Source organism: Dermatophagoides farinae, chromosome 5, assembly GCF_024713945.1.
Source record: "Dermatophagoides farinae isolate YC_2012a chromosome 5, ASM2471394v1, whole genome shotgun sequence".
NCBI classification, from domain to species: domain Eukaryota; kingdom Metazoa; phylum Arthropoda; class Arachnida; order Sarcoptiformes; family Pyroglyphidae; genus Dermatophagoides; species Dermatophagoides farinae.
Genome location: NC_134681.1, coordinates 3,452,235 through 3,465,366, shown reverse-complemented (window position 1 = coordinate 3,465,366; position 13,132 = coordinate 3,452,235). Strand labels below are relative to the sequence as shown.

The 13,132-nt window shown below is 33.5% G+C and overlaps 1 protein-coding gene across 2 annotated transcripts; it reads left to right on the top strand.

Moving 5' to 3' along the window:
- Window positions 1-62: 62 nt before the first annotated feature.
- Rok (Rho associated coiled-coil containing protein kinase) lies at window positions 63-7,501 on the top strand. 2 transcript variants are annotated; one of them, XM_075731088.1, is made up of 10 exons: window positions 63-362; window positions 1,489-2,304; window positions 2,382-4,149; window positions 4,215-4,406; window positions 4,475-4,796; window positions 4,877-5,932; window positions 6,006-6,084; window positions 6,151-6,237; window positions 6,316-6,442; window positions 6,520-7,501. In XM_075731088.1, the coding sequence occupies exons 2-10, from the start codon at window positions 2,191-2,193 to the stop codon at window positions 7,299-7,301; spliced, it is 4,527 nt and encodes a 1,508-aa protein (XP_075587203.1). In that variant the 5' UTR covers window positions 63-362; window positions 1,489-2,190; the 3' UTR covers window positions 7,302-7,501. The 2 variants fall into 2 exon arrangements, with proteins under 2 accessions (XP_075587203.1, XP_046918515.2); XM_047062559.2 differs by having other exon boundaries at window positions 88-362; window positions 1,671-2,304.
- Window positions 7,502-13,132: the final 5,631 nt, after the last annotated feature.

The window sequence follows — 13,132 nt, the reverse complement described above, 5'->3', positions numbered from 1 at the left end:
CGGTTTTCTTATTCTTTTTTAGATGTGTGTATAAGTTAATATATCCAAATTGATAATAATGTGATGGATGTGTTGCACCATCATACACGTTTGGTGCCAATTCATGGTGCATTCATTTTTTTTTTTTTTTTTTTTTGATTATAACCCCATAAAAGCTAATCTGTAATCAGTCATTGTTTTCATTTCAACTTTCATTTGAATAATACCATCATCATGAAGAATCAAGAATCGATTCTGTGTTATTCTGTATATTGTATGTGTGCTTGGAAACGTAGACAACAATATGACAATAAATTATTCTAATCGTCGTTATCTATTCAAGCAGCAATTTGTTCATCCATTTGTAAATCGATAAATCGAAGGTATGGTGATGATTCCATAAACAAAACTTGATCCATATATATTGTTTCCACACACACCATTGATTGTCGACGCCCAAACCAAGAATTTGTCGTTGATTTTATCTTAAAGAATAATAAAACAACGACAACAATCTGTTATTGTTTGTTTTTTTCTTGATAACATCGTCATCATTGTTTTAGAATCAAGAATTTCGAATTTTTTATTTATTTTTGACACATGATTACAATCATTGCAAGAAACAAAGAGAGATAGAACACTGAGTCATCACCATTAATTATAATGATGATCATTTGTTGTTGTTGTTGTCGTTTTTTTTTTTTTTTTGGTAACGGATTCGGTAACTGTGTCTGTGTCTGTGTTTATATGAATGTCATGTTTTTATTATCCAACAATTTAAATTCGTTGCTAGGCGCCAACAAAAATAAAAAAAAAATTTGCTTTTTTTGTTTAGAAATTCAAGGCTAAAGAATTTTTTTTTGGTTTGTTTGTTTGTTCTGGCCCAGAGAGCAACAGGCACCATTATAGATACATTTATATTTATCAATGGCTACAATATACCACTACTATTCGTTTTGTTATGATTTTTTTTTGTTTTTGTTCATCGATTTCGAATCGAGAATCAAACATGATGATCACAGAAAAAAAAACATGCAAAAAAAAATGGGCAATGCTTGACCACAAAAATTGTTGCAATGTTGATTGAGCACACACAGAATATAACCGCCTAAAAAAAAAACAGACTGTTGCTAACAACATTACACGCGATGATGATGAATACATAGCAACCTAATCGACCAACATTAACAGATATATATATAGATAGATAGATGGATAGACGGTTGGTAAATCGACGATTTTCTGTAAAACGAGAAAAAAAAAATCTAAACCAACTTTTTATTTTATTGAATGAAATGAGCTGCGGCGTATATATACCACCACCAACAACAAAATATCATCGACACACAAAGAAAGACAGACAGAGAGAGAGAGAGAAAGAGCAATCAGTGGCTCTACCTCGTTGATGCATCTGGCGTTATTATCGTGCTCGATTGTTTTTGTGTCTGTCTGTGTGTGTGTGTGTGTGTGTGATATCAATAATTTTGTTTTTTTTCTTCCACTTTATAGATCGCTCAAAATTCAAGTAGTATTTTGAGCGAATCGATTCCATTTTTTTTTTTTTTTTTTTTTGATTTACGATGCATTGGTGGGTGTGCCATGACCATATCTTTATCATGTGACCATCTAGAAATTATCCTATCTTTTTATACAATCTATCATCTCATTAATTGTACCAAACAACAAAACAGGAACAACAACAACAACTACAACGCACAGAAGAACCAAAGTGATGTCACCATCTGAATGGCTAATGTGTGACTAAGCGACCAAAAATAAAAGAAAGAAAGAAAAAAAATATCGCAATCCAAAGCAACAAACGTCATCATCATCATCATCATCATCCCCACCACCACCAACAATCATCATCAACATCAACAGCAACCGACAAATTAGCCAATGATAAAAACATTGAGCAAGCAGCAGGAATTATTAAAATCTGTGATTGCCCCTCGTTTCAATCATCAATGATAGCCATATACCTATCTAGCCATGGCCATGTCCATCTTTAATAATAATAAGGGTGGTTCTTTCTCATTCTAAACCAATTCATCATCATCAATTATTAGCTTTGTTGTTTCATTTTCATGTTTCAAATTCTGCCAAAAACAAAAATAATTCATTAATCAATTGTAGTATACAAAATATAAATAGAGTGAATTGAAGAAGTTCATTTATTGGAAGTGGAAATAGTGAAATCACGGCAAAAAAATGGCCGATGATCAAATGATCAAGATAGCTGAAGATAATCGTGACAAAAGGGTTACCCGGCTAGAAGAATGTCTACTGGACCCAAAATCCGATCTCAATATCGATGGCCTTCTGGTAAATTACTGTTTAATTACTTGTTATTGACCATATTTTGATTTTGATTTGTCTGTTTGTTTTGTTTTGTTTGATAGGACTGTGTCCAGGCAATGGTCATTGATTGCAATCATCCTACATTGCGACGTATAAAAAATATTGATCTGTTTTTACAAAAATACGAAAAATACAACGATTTGATTGCCAATTCACGAATGAAACCCGATGATTTCAATGTGATCAAAGTAATTGGCTCTGGTGCTTTTGGTGAAGTGAAACTCGTACGACATAAATATACGAAAAAAGTATTTGCCATGAAGGTGCTTTCGAAATTCGAAATGATCAAACGATCGGATACATATTTTTGGGAGGAAAAATTCATCATGGCACACGCCGATTCTGATTGGATCGTCAAACTTCATTATGCCTTTCAGACAACCACTCATCTTTATATGGTCATGGATTATATGCCAGGTGGTGATCTTGTCAGTCTCATGTCCGAATATGATATACCTGAGAAATGGGCCAAATTCTATTGTGCCGAAGTGGTTCTAGCTTTGGACACCATTCATTTGATGGGTTTTGTGCATCGTGACGTCAAACCCGACAACATGTTGCTTGATCATCGTGGTCATTTGAAATTGGCTGATTTCGGTACCTGTATGCGTATGGACGACAATGGTCTTGTCCATTCGGAAACGGCTGTCGGTACACCCGATTATATTTCACCCGAAGTGCTAAGATCGCAAAGCGGCAAAGAATGTTATGGTCGTGAATGTGATTATTGGTCGGTGGGTGTTTTCCTATACGAAATGCTCATCGGTGATACACCATTTTTTGCTGAATCATTAGTTGGAACTTATGGCAAGATTATGGATCACAAAAATCATCTTCATTTTCCGGATGATGTAGAGATATCGGTGGAAGCTCGAAGTCTTATTTGTGCCTTTCTTACGGATCGCCTTAATCGTTTGGGTAGAAATGGAATGACCGAAGTAAAAATACATCCATTCTTTCAGAATGAACAATGGACATTCGACAATATTCACCAGTGTATCGCACCCGTAATCCCAGAATTATGTGGCGATGATGATACCAGTAATTTTAACTCTAACCGTATCGACATACGTAAAGATAATGAACATTTTCCCGAACCACGAGCTTTCGCTGGCAATCATATTCCGTTCATCGGATTTACTTATTCAGGTGATAATGCCCTTCTTTGTCGTAAACGACGCCATTCTCAAGCACGAAAACAATCGGTTGATAGTGATGCCGATTTGATGGCCGGTCGCATGACGGATCTTAGTGATCCTGATAAACGTTCACTAGCGATGGATACGAACGTCGAATTGGACCATAAATTTCGTCTCACCATAATTGAGAAAGATAGACAAATTGATTCATTACAGAATGATAAAGCTTATTTGGAAAAACATCTGAATTCATTACGTCAAAATCTAATCAAAGTTCGTGCCACTCTTGATCAGGAAACTGAAAATCGTCAGGCGGCAGAAAAATCGATAATTGATTTTCGTAAAAAATATGATTCCGAACGAACACAAAGGATACAGACACAGAATGCTTTGAATGAAAAAAATTCAACCATGGAAAAGAAATTGGCAATGTTAACAGAAATGTTGCAAAAAGAAAAAGAGAATTTCGCTCGTGAATCAATCAAAATGAACGATCTACAGCATACCATTCGTAATCAGGAGCTTGTCATTGGTGAAATGAAAAACAAAATTGCCATGTTTGAAAAGATATCCGATAGCAAAGAAAAAGATGTGTCGACTACACGTGAAGAGCTAAATATTGCCACGAATCTTTTGAACAATTTTAAGGCAAAAGTCAAACAATTAGAATGTAAGTGTTGTTTTTTTTGTCTCGTTTTTTTGTCTCATCTTTTTAATTCATTTTGTTCACTATAGCACAAATAATTATACTTACTAATGAGCTACATGAACTTCGACCAATGGCTACGAATAATAATAAAGCAAATCGTCCGATGGCTATTGTTACACCTGATCAGAATGATAATAGTATTGTAACCACAACCAATGCTAATGATGACCATAATACTGAAGTCCTGATTCATTCGGACCAATTCCAAGATGTTTCTGGTAAATGTTTAATTGATTTATTGATTACTGCAAGTTTTACTTGAATTTTTTTTTCATTTTTTTTGTAGCTTTAAAATCAATGCTTGAAGGTGAAATTCATAAACGTCAACAATTGGAAACAGTGGTGAAAGAAAGAGAACAAGAAATTGATTGTTTAAAAATCGATAGACAACAACTACAGCAACAAGTGCAAAGTTTGGAAAAAGATCGTTCATTCATTATTGATAATGATGATAATGTTGACAATGAAATCAAACAATATCTTTCCGATAATCGTAATCTTTCGGATGTGAAAATTTTGGCACAAAAATTGGCCTTTTCTGATAGTGAAAATCAATTAATCAAATCACAATTGGAAGAAGCAAAGAAAGTGTATAAAAAATTGTCCATGTAAGTACCATTTATATACAAGATTGTCTGGCAATGATTTAATTTGGATCATTTGTATTTTTTTTTTTTTTTTTTAATAGTGATTACAGTGATATGAAAATCCGTTTAGATACTGAGCACTGTTTTTCAGAAATTTATAAAAATCAATTAAATGAAATTAGTGAAGAATTGAATGAAAAAACATCTGAATTGAATACGCTTACCAGGGAAAAGACCGATATTGTACAGGAGAATGAATATCTCAAGAATCAGCTCAAACATGATACAAATTACAAAGAACGTATGACCACATTGGAAAGTGAAAAATCTGATCTCGAAAATGAATTAGATGAACTACGTAAACAATTGGCCAACGTGAAAAAGGATTCACATACGGCCATTGAAACACTTCGTTGTAATGAACGTGAACTTTGTGATTATATACAGGAATTGAAAAAGAAAAACAAAGAATTTGAAATCAAAATGAGAGAATTAAATAATAATGTAGATTCAATTGCCACCGTACAACAGGAGAATCAAACATTGGCTAAACAATTACAGCAAGAAAAATTGCTCAAAGAACAAGCAGTGAACAAATTGGCCGAAATTATGAATAGACGTGACATGAAAATGAATGACAAAAAGGCCAAAAGCTCTATTGTGATGGAGCTGAAGAAAAAAGAAAAAGAATGCCGCAAATTGGAACAGGAACTCAATTCGGAACGAGATTCGTGTAGCCAAAAGATTTCAAAATTACAGAAAGAATTTAACGACATTCATGCCATCTTACAAGAGGAAACTCAACAACGACTTAGGCTACATATGGAAGTGGCAGCCAAAGATGCTGAATTAGAACAATTTCGTAGTAAAAATACCCGATTATCAGAAGAAAATCTGTCTACAACATCATCAACGTCATCTGTGGTCGTCGGCACTTCATCATCATATCTACAACAATCAACACAATCCATACCCAATACCGTAGAAGAAGTGGATGAATCAAGACTAGAAGGTTGGCTTTCCATACCGAATAAACAGAATATTCGTCGTCATGGTTGGCGCAAACAATACGTAGTTGTATCGAGCCGAAAAATTATATTCTACAATAATGAAAACGATAAAGCTAAATCGGATCCAACACTTATACTTGATCTTTGGTATATGTTTCTATTTTGACCTTGTGACATTGACAAACTAACAAAAAAAAAAATTATTTTTTTTCTACTAAAGTAAATTGTTTCATGCCCGTTCCGTATCTCAAGGTGATGTGATCCGTGCCGATGCTAAAGATATTCCTCGTATATTTCAGGTTAGTTAATTTGGTTAATGATTAATTGATTGCCACATTCTAATATATCGAATTTCTTTTCCACAGCTTTTATACGCATGTGAAGGAGAAAGTCGTAAACCAGGTGGCGATAGTTCATCACATTTAGATAATCATTTTCATCATGGTAAAGATGTAAGTTGAAAAATTTTTTTGATTTAAAAGTTTTAATGTAACTAAACACACGCACGTGTTTTTTTTTCTTTTGTTCAGTCGACGACTATTGAACATAAAGGACATGAATTTATACCGATTACGTTTCATATGCCAACTTCTTGTGAAGTTTGTTTAAAACCAATGTGGCATATGTTAAAACCACCGCCAGCACTTGGTTGTAAAGGTAAGTGGTTTGGTTTTTTTTACTTTTTATCTATTGATATTGTGACCCAATAACTCATTGATTGTTTACATCTTTAGGCTGCCGGATGAAGATTCATAAAGAACATGTGGACAATAAACAAGAAAATAGTGTAACACCATGTCGAGTGTATCTTAAGAATTCTGCCAAAGAACTATTGTTGTTGGCTATGACCAGTGATGAGCAACAAAAATGGATTCATTTTCTTTGTAAACGAATCAAACAATGTGGTTATGCCGCATCCAATCATTCAGCTCATCAAAGGCACCAAAGTAATCTTAGTTTCCAAAGCAATTATTCATCAGATTCGATTGCCAGCGTCAAAACAACGCCAGACAAAAGTCATTTAGGTCAAAGTCGAAGTTTCACTTCAAGCCATGATCTTCATAACCAGGAACAGCAATCCATACAACAGGAAAAAAGTAGTCAACAAATTCATGATCATCATGATTCTTCTTCATCTGTCAGTGTGAATGAAATTCATCCAACCACTCAGTTCACATCATCATCAACATCATTATCATCGAACCGATCGGTCGGAAAAAACCGATGTTCATCGTCTGTATCGTCGAATCGATCATCCAATCATTTGTCTCATTCTGGTTTATCTACATCATTGACCAAATCGGCCACATTGCCACCACTTAATGGATCAAATAGTCAACAACAACAGCAACAAATGATGATTATGATGATGGGACAACAACAACAACAACATCAACAACAGCAAAGATCTGAATCTGATTTAACTAACGCCAGTTCAACAAGTAGTTCGAGCTCAATCAATTCGATTAACAACAACACTAATAACACCAATCAACCGATGAATGGACAACAGTAGCATACTATAGTGTTAATCATTTCTTTAGCTTAATAAATGAAAAAAATTGTTGTCGCTTTGACCTTTCCTTCCACCTACACCCATATTTTTTTTTAATGAATTGATCATATATTTTATTCTATTTTTACCAAAAGATTTTGTAATTCATTTTTTCATTGTGAATTTTATTTGAAATTAAAAAAAAGCCATAGAAACATCAACACTAAATGGTTTGTTTTGTTTTGACATTTTTTGGATTAAAAAATCATGTGGTGAAATGTTGGCCCGATAGATGGCGATTCAATTGCTTCAATTTTTTTTTGGAAATCGTTACCGGGAAAGAAAATGAGTATAATTTTTTTTTTTGATTCTCATTGTCAAACGACAACGACGCCAATAGTATCGAAAAATCATCAACAAAGTGATGAGATGCTTAGGCGATCGTTATCTTGGATGAATGACTTGGATGGATGAATTTGTGAAACAAATATTTACCATGGAATTAATGAAATACAACCAACCAATAGTGAATTGAATTGAGTTGAGTAATAAGAAAGTAAGTAGTGTCGTTATCGTACAAAATGATCCACTCACGACAAGCTCATTATTATTCCATGTCACGAATCGTCGAATGTAATCGAACACCCGCTCACACATGCACACAATAAAGACAATTGACAAACAAACAAACAAACAATCGTTTTACTACGACAAATGACAATCGAATTCTTCTCCGATAATCATCATAATAATAAGTCTGATGAATTGACTTTGTCAAGAATAAAAACAACGACCATTCTTTCTCTTACTCTCTATATGTTGTTGTTGTTCATCCAAAATTTGCATCGTTCAATCACATCATCTCAATCATCGTGTCATTTGATCATTTTGTAAATTTGTACACTAATTTAATTAATACCCTGAAACTATTATTTTGGATGGAAGATGGATTACTTTACTCGATGATGGACAATGATAAACCCGAATTTTTATTTTATTTTTTTTTTGCATTCATGGATGAAAAAAAAAATCATTGAATGTAAATCGAAACTTGACGTTCATCTATCTATTCATCGGCTGGCTGCTGACTTATGAAAATGCTGTCAAGTTCACTGAATAGTTACAGAGTTAGTTTTAATGGAGAATTGCATATAAAAGAATCACATCATCATTCATTATAATCACATCCAAGGCAACCAAAAAAAAAAAAATTCTCCTTTATTTCTGTTGCTTGGATTCCAGAATAAACAGAATTCATTCGATTTCTTTTCACATTTTTTTAATGGTATTGATTATTGGCGTGTACGAACATCAAATGCCGATAATATACTCGATTATTATGAGTTTTTTTCTTTTTGCTGAATTGCTGCTTATTATGAATGGCCCCTCATCTATCAGCAGATTTTTGGCACACACATGACATATGATGACATGTGCCTTTTCACTCTTTCTCACTCTCTTTCTATGAGTTTTTGTACATTTTTCTCTTTCTGTTTAGATCGGATCAGGGGAGAACCCTTTGCCCTTTATATATCGGCAGTTTTGATCTTGATTTCAGGGTTTTGTTGCTGCTGCTGCTGTTGGATTCTTTGTGTATGGATCCGATTTCCGATTGTTTTCCATTTTGAAAAAGAAAAAGAAAGAAAAAAAACGGGCCGAGTGTCGACATGATCCCCGCAAAATAAGAACAATTCATGAACTTGTTTCACTACGGTTTTAACATGGCTACGTTTTCGTGTTTGAATCATAAATCACAGCAGCTTTTTTTTCTTACATTGTACATTCAAGACAGTTAGGCGCCCAGAAATACAAAAAAAAAATTCCCATTTGGTAGTTATGGGCAAACAATGAAAAAAAAATCACAAATGTTTGCCTTTGTCTTTGTTAATGGCAACATTTATCGATTCGATAATTAGAAAGAAAGTGAGAAAAAGAAAAAGAAAAGCTCGTTTTGAATCAATTTTTTTTCTTTCATTTTGAATTGTAAAAAAAAAATTTTTATTTTCAATGAAACGTGGCAAGCAACCATTTAGTCATCGATGATCAAGTTTTTTTGTTTTTGGTTTTAATCGATCGATCCGTTTAATGAACTGGAAATGGTGGAATCGTCGTCATCGTCATCATCATCATCATCATGTGAGTTGATTCGGATGAATGAATTGAATGTCCGTTTTGTTTTCGAAATATCCGTATTATACAAAGACAGAAAACATTTTCATTTTTATAGCCATTACTGGAATTTTTTTTTTCGTTTGTTTCAAAAAGGCTCAGATGCTTTTTTGGATCTTTTTTTCTGGAAATTGTGAAACCAATTCCAATTAATGTGCAAGTGTGTGTGTGTGTGGCCATGATCATGATCTGATGTGGTGGTCATCATCATCATCATCATCATATCAAATCAAGCTGCTACTTCTGTGATGTTCTCTCTATGGCTTGTGGTACAATGTTTATCCATTTGAAACTGAAAAACACTCTATTTGAAATTCACAGTAATCTCGATCATCATCATCATCATCATCGTTATTATTATGATTGTCCCATTTGGCCAAATCATTCATACGCACACTGTTCTTTCTCTGTTTTTTTTATTTTTTTTATTTTATTTCCACTAACAATGTCTGTATACCCTGGTCTCTAGTCTAGTCTAGTCTAGTCCGAACAAGATTTTATTTTTTTTTTTTTGATCCAAAAAATTTTCTAGCCCCAACTACGACTATAGAATGGTTTTTTCATTTCATTTCATTTTTCGTCAATCTGGTTTCGGTTATTCTAACTGTGTGTGTGTGTGTGTGTGTGTAATCATCATCATCACCGGGTTTTCGGTTTTGTCCGTTCTTGTGTTTTTTTTTTGTGGCATCTAAACTATGGCTGACCACCACTATGATGGTGTACCTACCACCACCACCACCAACAACAACAATAATAATAAAAACAGGACCAAACCAAAATTGATACAGGAACCATTGTGTGTGTGTGTTTTATCCTGGCCAAAGAAGAAAAAAAAGGGATCGAGATTATAATCAGGGTCTCACACATAATACAGAAACAAACAAAATCATACCAAACTACATTCTACAATTGAAAACAAAAAATAAATTACTCCAATTTTTTTTCGTGCTGGTCTTGTTTCTGGGATTTTCTCTTTTTCTTTCACTGCATTTTTTTCCATTTTGCGTTTTAATTTTGTCTTATTTTTTTTTCATTTTCATTTTCATTTCATTTTTTCTGGTGAACCCATTTGACTATTTTTATTTTTTTTTTTTGAAACTTTTTTCCATTTCTATTTCACTCATGAATATCATATGGTTTTCAATGGCAATTAGTATGGCAAACTATTAGCAACACAAGACAAGACAAGACTAGCTGGTCGCTGGTCGCATGAATGAATGAAAAAAAAACCATCAACTTTTGAGACGGTCAGTCATTGGGGACCAATATATTCATTGAAGCCAATTCTTTATTCTTGAAGGAAACAACAGAAAAAAAACAAAACAAATAAAAATCTTTTTCCAATCCACTTGAACTATCCATTTGTTCACATAAATTGTTTTGTTTAGTTTAATTGAAACATGAATATCGTATAGGCCACACATGTTTTTTTGTTTGTTTGTCTGTTTGTTTGTTTGTTTGACTAAAATATCGAATTGACTGGCCACATTCGATTCAGAAATAGGAAACTGTATCGATCCATATTGTGTCTATTTATTTATTTTTGTTTGTTTGTTTTTCTTGGATGTCATTGTCAATACTAGCTGTTGATGATGATGAGGATGATGCAATAAGTTTCGTGCGTGTGTGTGTGTGTCAAATGTTATAGACCAGTTAAGAGTGATCATTACACATCTTATATTGTGAAATGGCTACCATCATCATCGTGATGATCATGATGATGATGGTAGCCATTCCCATTTTCAATGAAGTGTCTATTTTTTTTTTTTTTTACTAAACGTGTGTGCGTGCCAATGTGTGTGTGTATGTTTGTCAAAGCAAATATTGACACATAAAACTCAATGTCGTTGTTGTTTGTCTATTTGTTTGTTTGTTTGACAACGAACCGAATGAAAAGCAAACTATCGATCCAAATGTGTGTAATGGAAACTTTAATGTGTAAATGGGAAACGAAATGAAAAAAATTCTCTCTTTGAAACGAATTCATCCGAATTCTCGAATTTGATGATGTTTGGTGCCCAATTTTTTTTTGGGGGGTTTCTGTTCAGCAAATGTATCGATCCATGTCAGTCAATGTTTTATTTTATTTTTTTTTTTACTTTATTTTATCCATAAACGTTGGGCGTCTTTGTCGGAACGACAAGCCGTACTAATGATGATGATGATGATGACAATTAGCTCCGATCCGAAACCGAAAAAAACATTGATGATGGAGAATATTTTGTGCTCGACTAGGTTGAAAACAATGTTAACATACAGATGACCGGATTCATTTGTTTCTGTTTCTACTTTTATTATGGCTGGCTGACTGACTGGTTGGTTGGTTGGTTCATTTTGTCTCTAATTGAATTTTGTCTTTCATTTTTTTTTCGTTTCGTTTTGTTTCTTTTCGGAAATGTCAGCTTCTATTACGGAAACGGAAATATTTTTGAATCGATTCTAAAATGAGAATCCAAATATAAAAATAAAAATCGATTGAGATGTCGCATCATTCTCTGGTAATTACTATTACTATTACTATGGCTGCTGATGTTGTTGTTGTTGTTGTATGCTAGCCACATCATATACTACAGGTCTCCATTGGGACATTTCTTGTGTGTGTGTGTGTGTGTGTGTGTGTTAGTTCGGTGGAACACTACAAGAATGGACAATGAACCAAATATGCGCCAAATTCAAGCTCATTCAAGACGTGGTTTTTTGTTGTTGTTGTTGTTATTGTTGTTGTTAATCCAATCATTGAAGCCATTGCACAGTCCAAATTTTTTCTTTATTGTTGTATATGTTTGAAAATAGTGAATGTGAATTGAATAAATGCATTTTGAGGGTTCACATTTGATCAATTGACCAAAATTAGTCATTGGTCTGTATATGTGTGTGTGTTGTATACTTAACTTGATTGAAATGTCACCCAATGAATAGTAGTATATAACGTCTTTAAGGTCCAACAACAACAACAACAACAACAACAATGGTCATTCTCATTATAAATGCAGTCCATCTAGTAGTAGTAGTAGTATAGTAGTATTAAAAATCTAAATCAAAATCAGAATTGAAATTCTTTTTGTTGGCCTGATCAAATCGTTTTTCATCACCATTATCATTCTTCTGAATAGAAAGTGAAAGAAAGTCAGAAAAAATGAAATGAAAAAAAAAATTAAAATCAAAATTCAAAGCATAACATTGTGTGTGTGTGTGTGTGTGTCAGTAGTCGTTTTTTAAGCCTCTTTATCATCATCATCATCTTCATTGTCATCGATGGCCACATTACTTAAACACACAGGCACAGGAAAAGAAACTATTTTTTTGGGCCAAAAAAAAAATAAATAAAATCGATATGGCTATCACACAATGCAAAGAAAGTACATAAATACAATATATATATACGTATACGTATAATACGCGCGCATACACATAGTATTTCAGTGTTTGTGTGTGTGTGTGTGTATATTGTGAATATATATGATTCACACACATATGGCCAATGACTACGATAATGATGATGATGATGATGATGATGAAAATGAAAAGATGTGAAGCCACCTCCTATTGTAGGCGGCACTGAAACTGATCAACATTTTACTGGCTTGAATCTTTCATCCAGTGTGTAAGATGGGATGCTGGTGTTATTTTTTTTTTTTTTTTTTTTTGGAAAATTTGATCTGGATTGGCGCCAGATCATACAG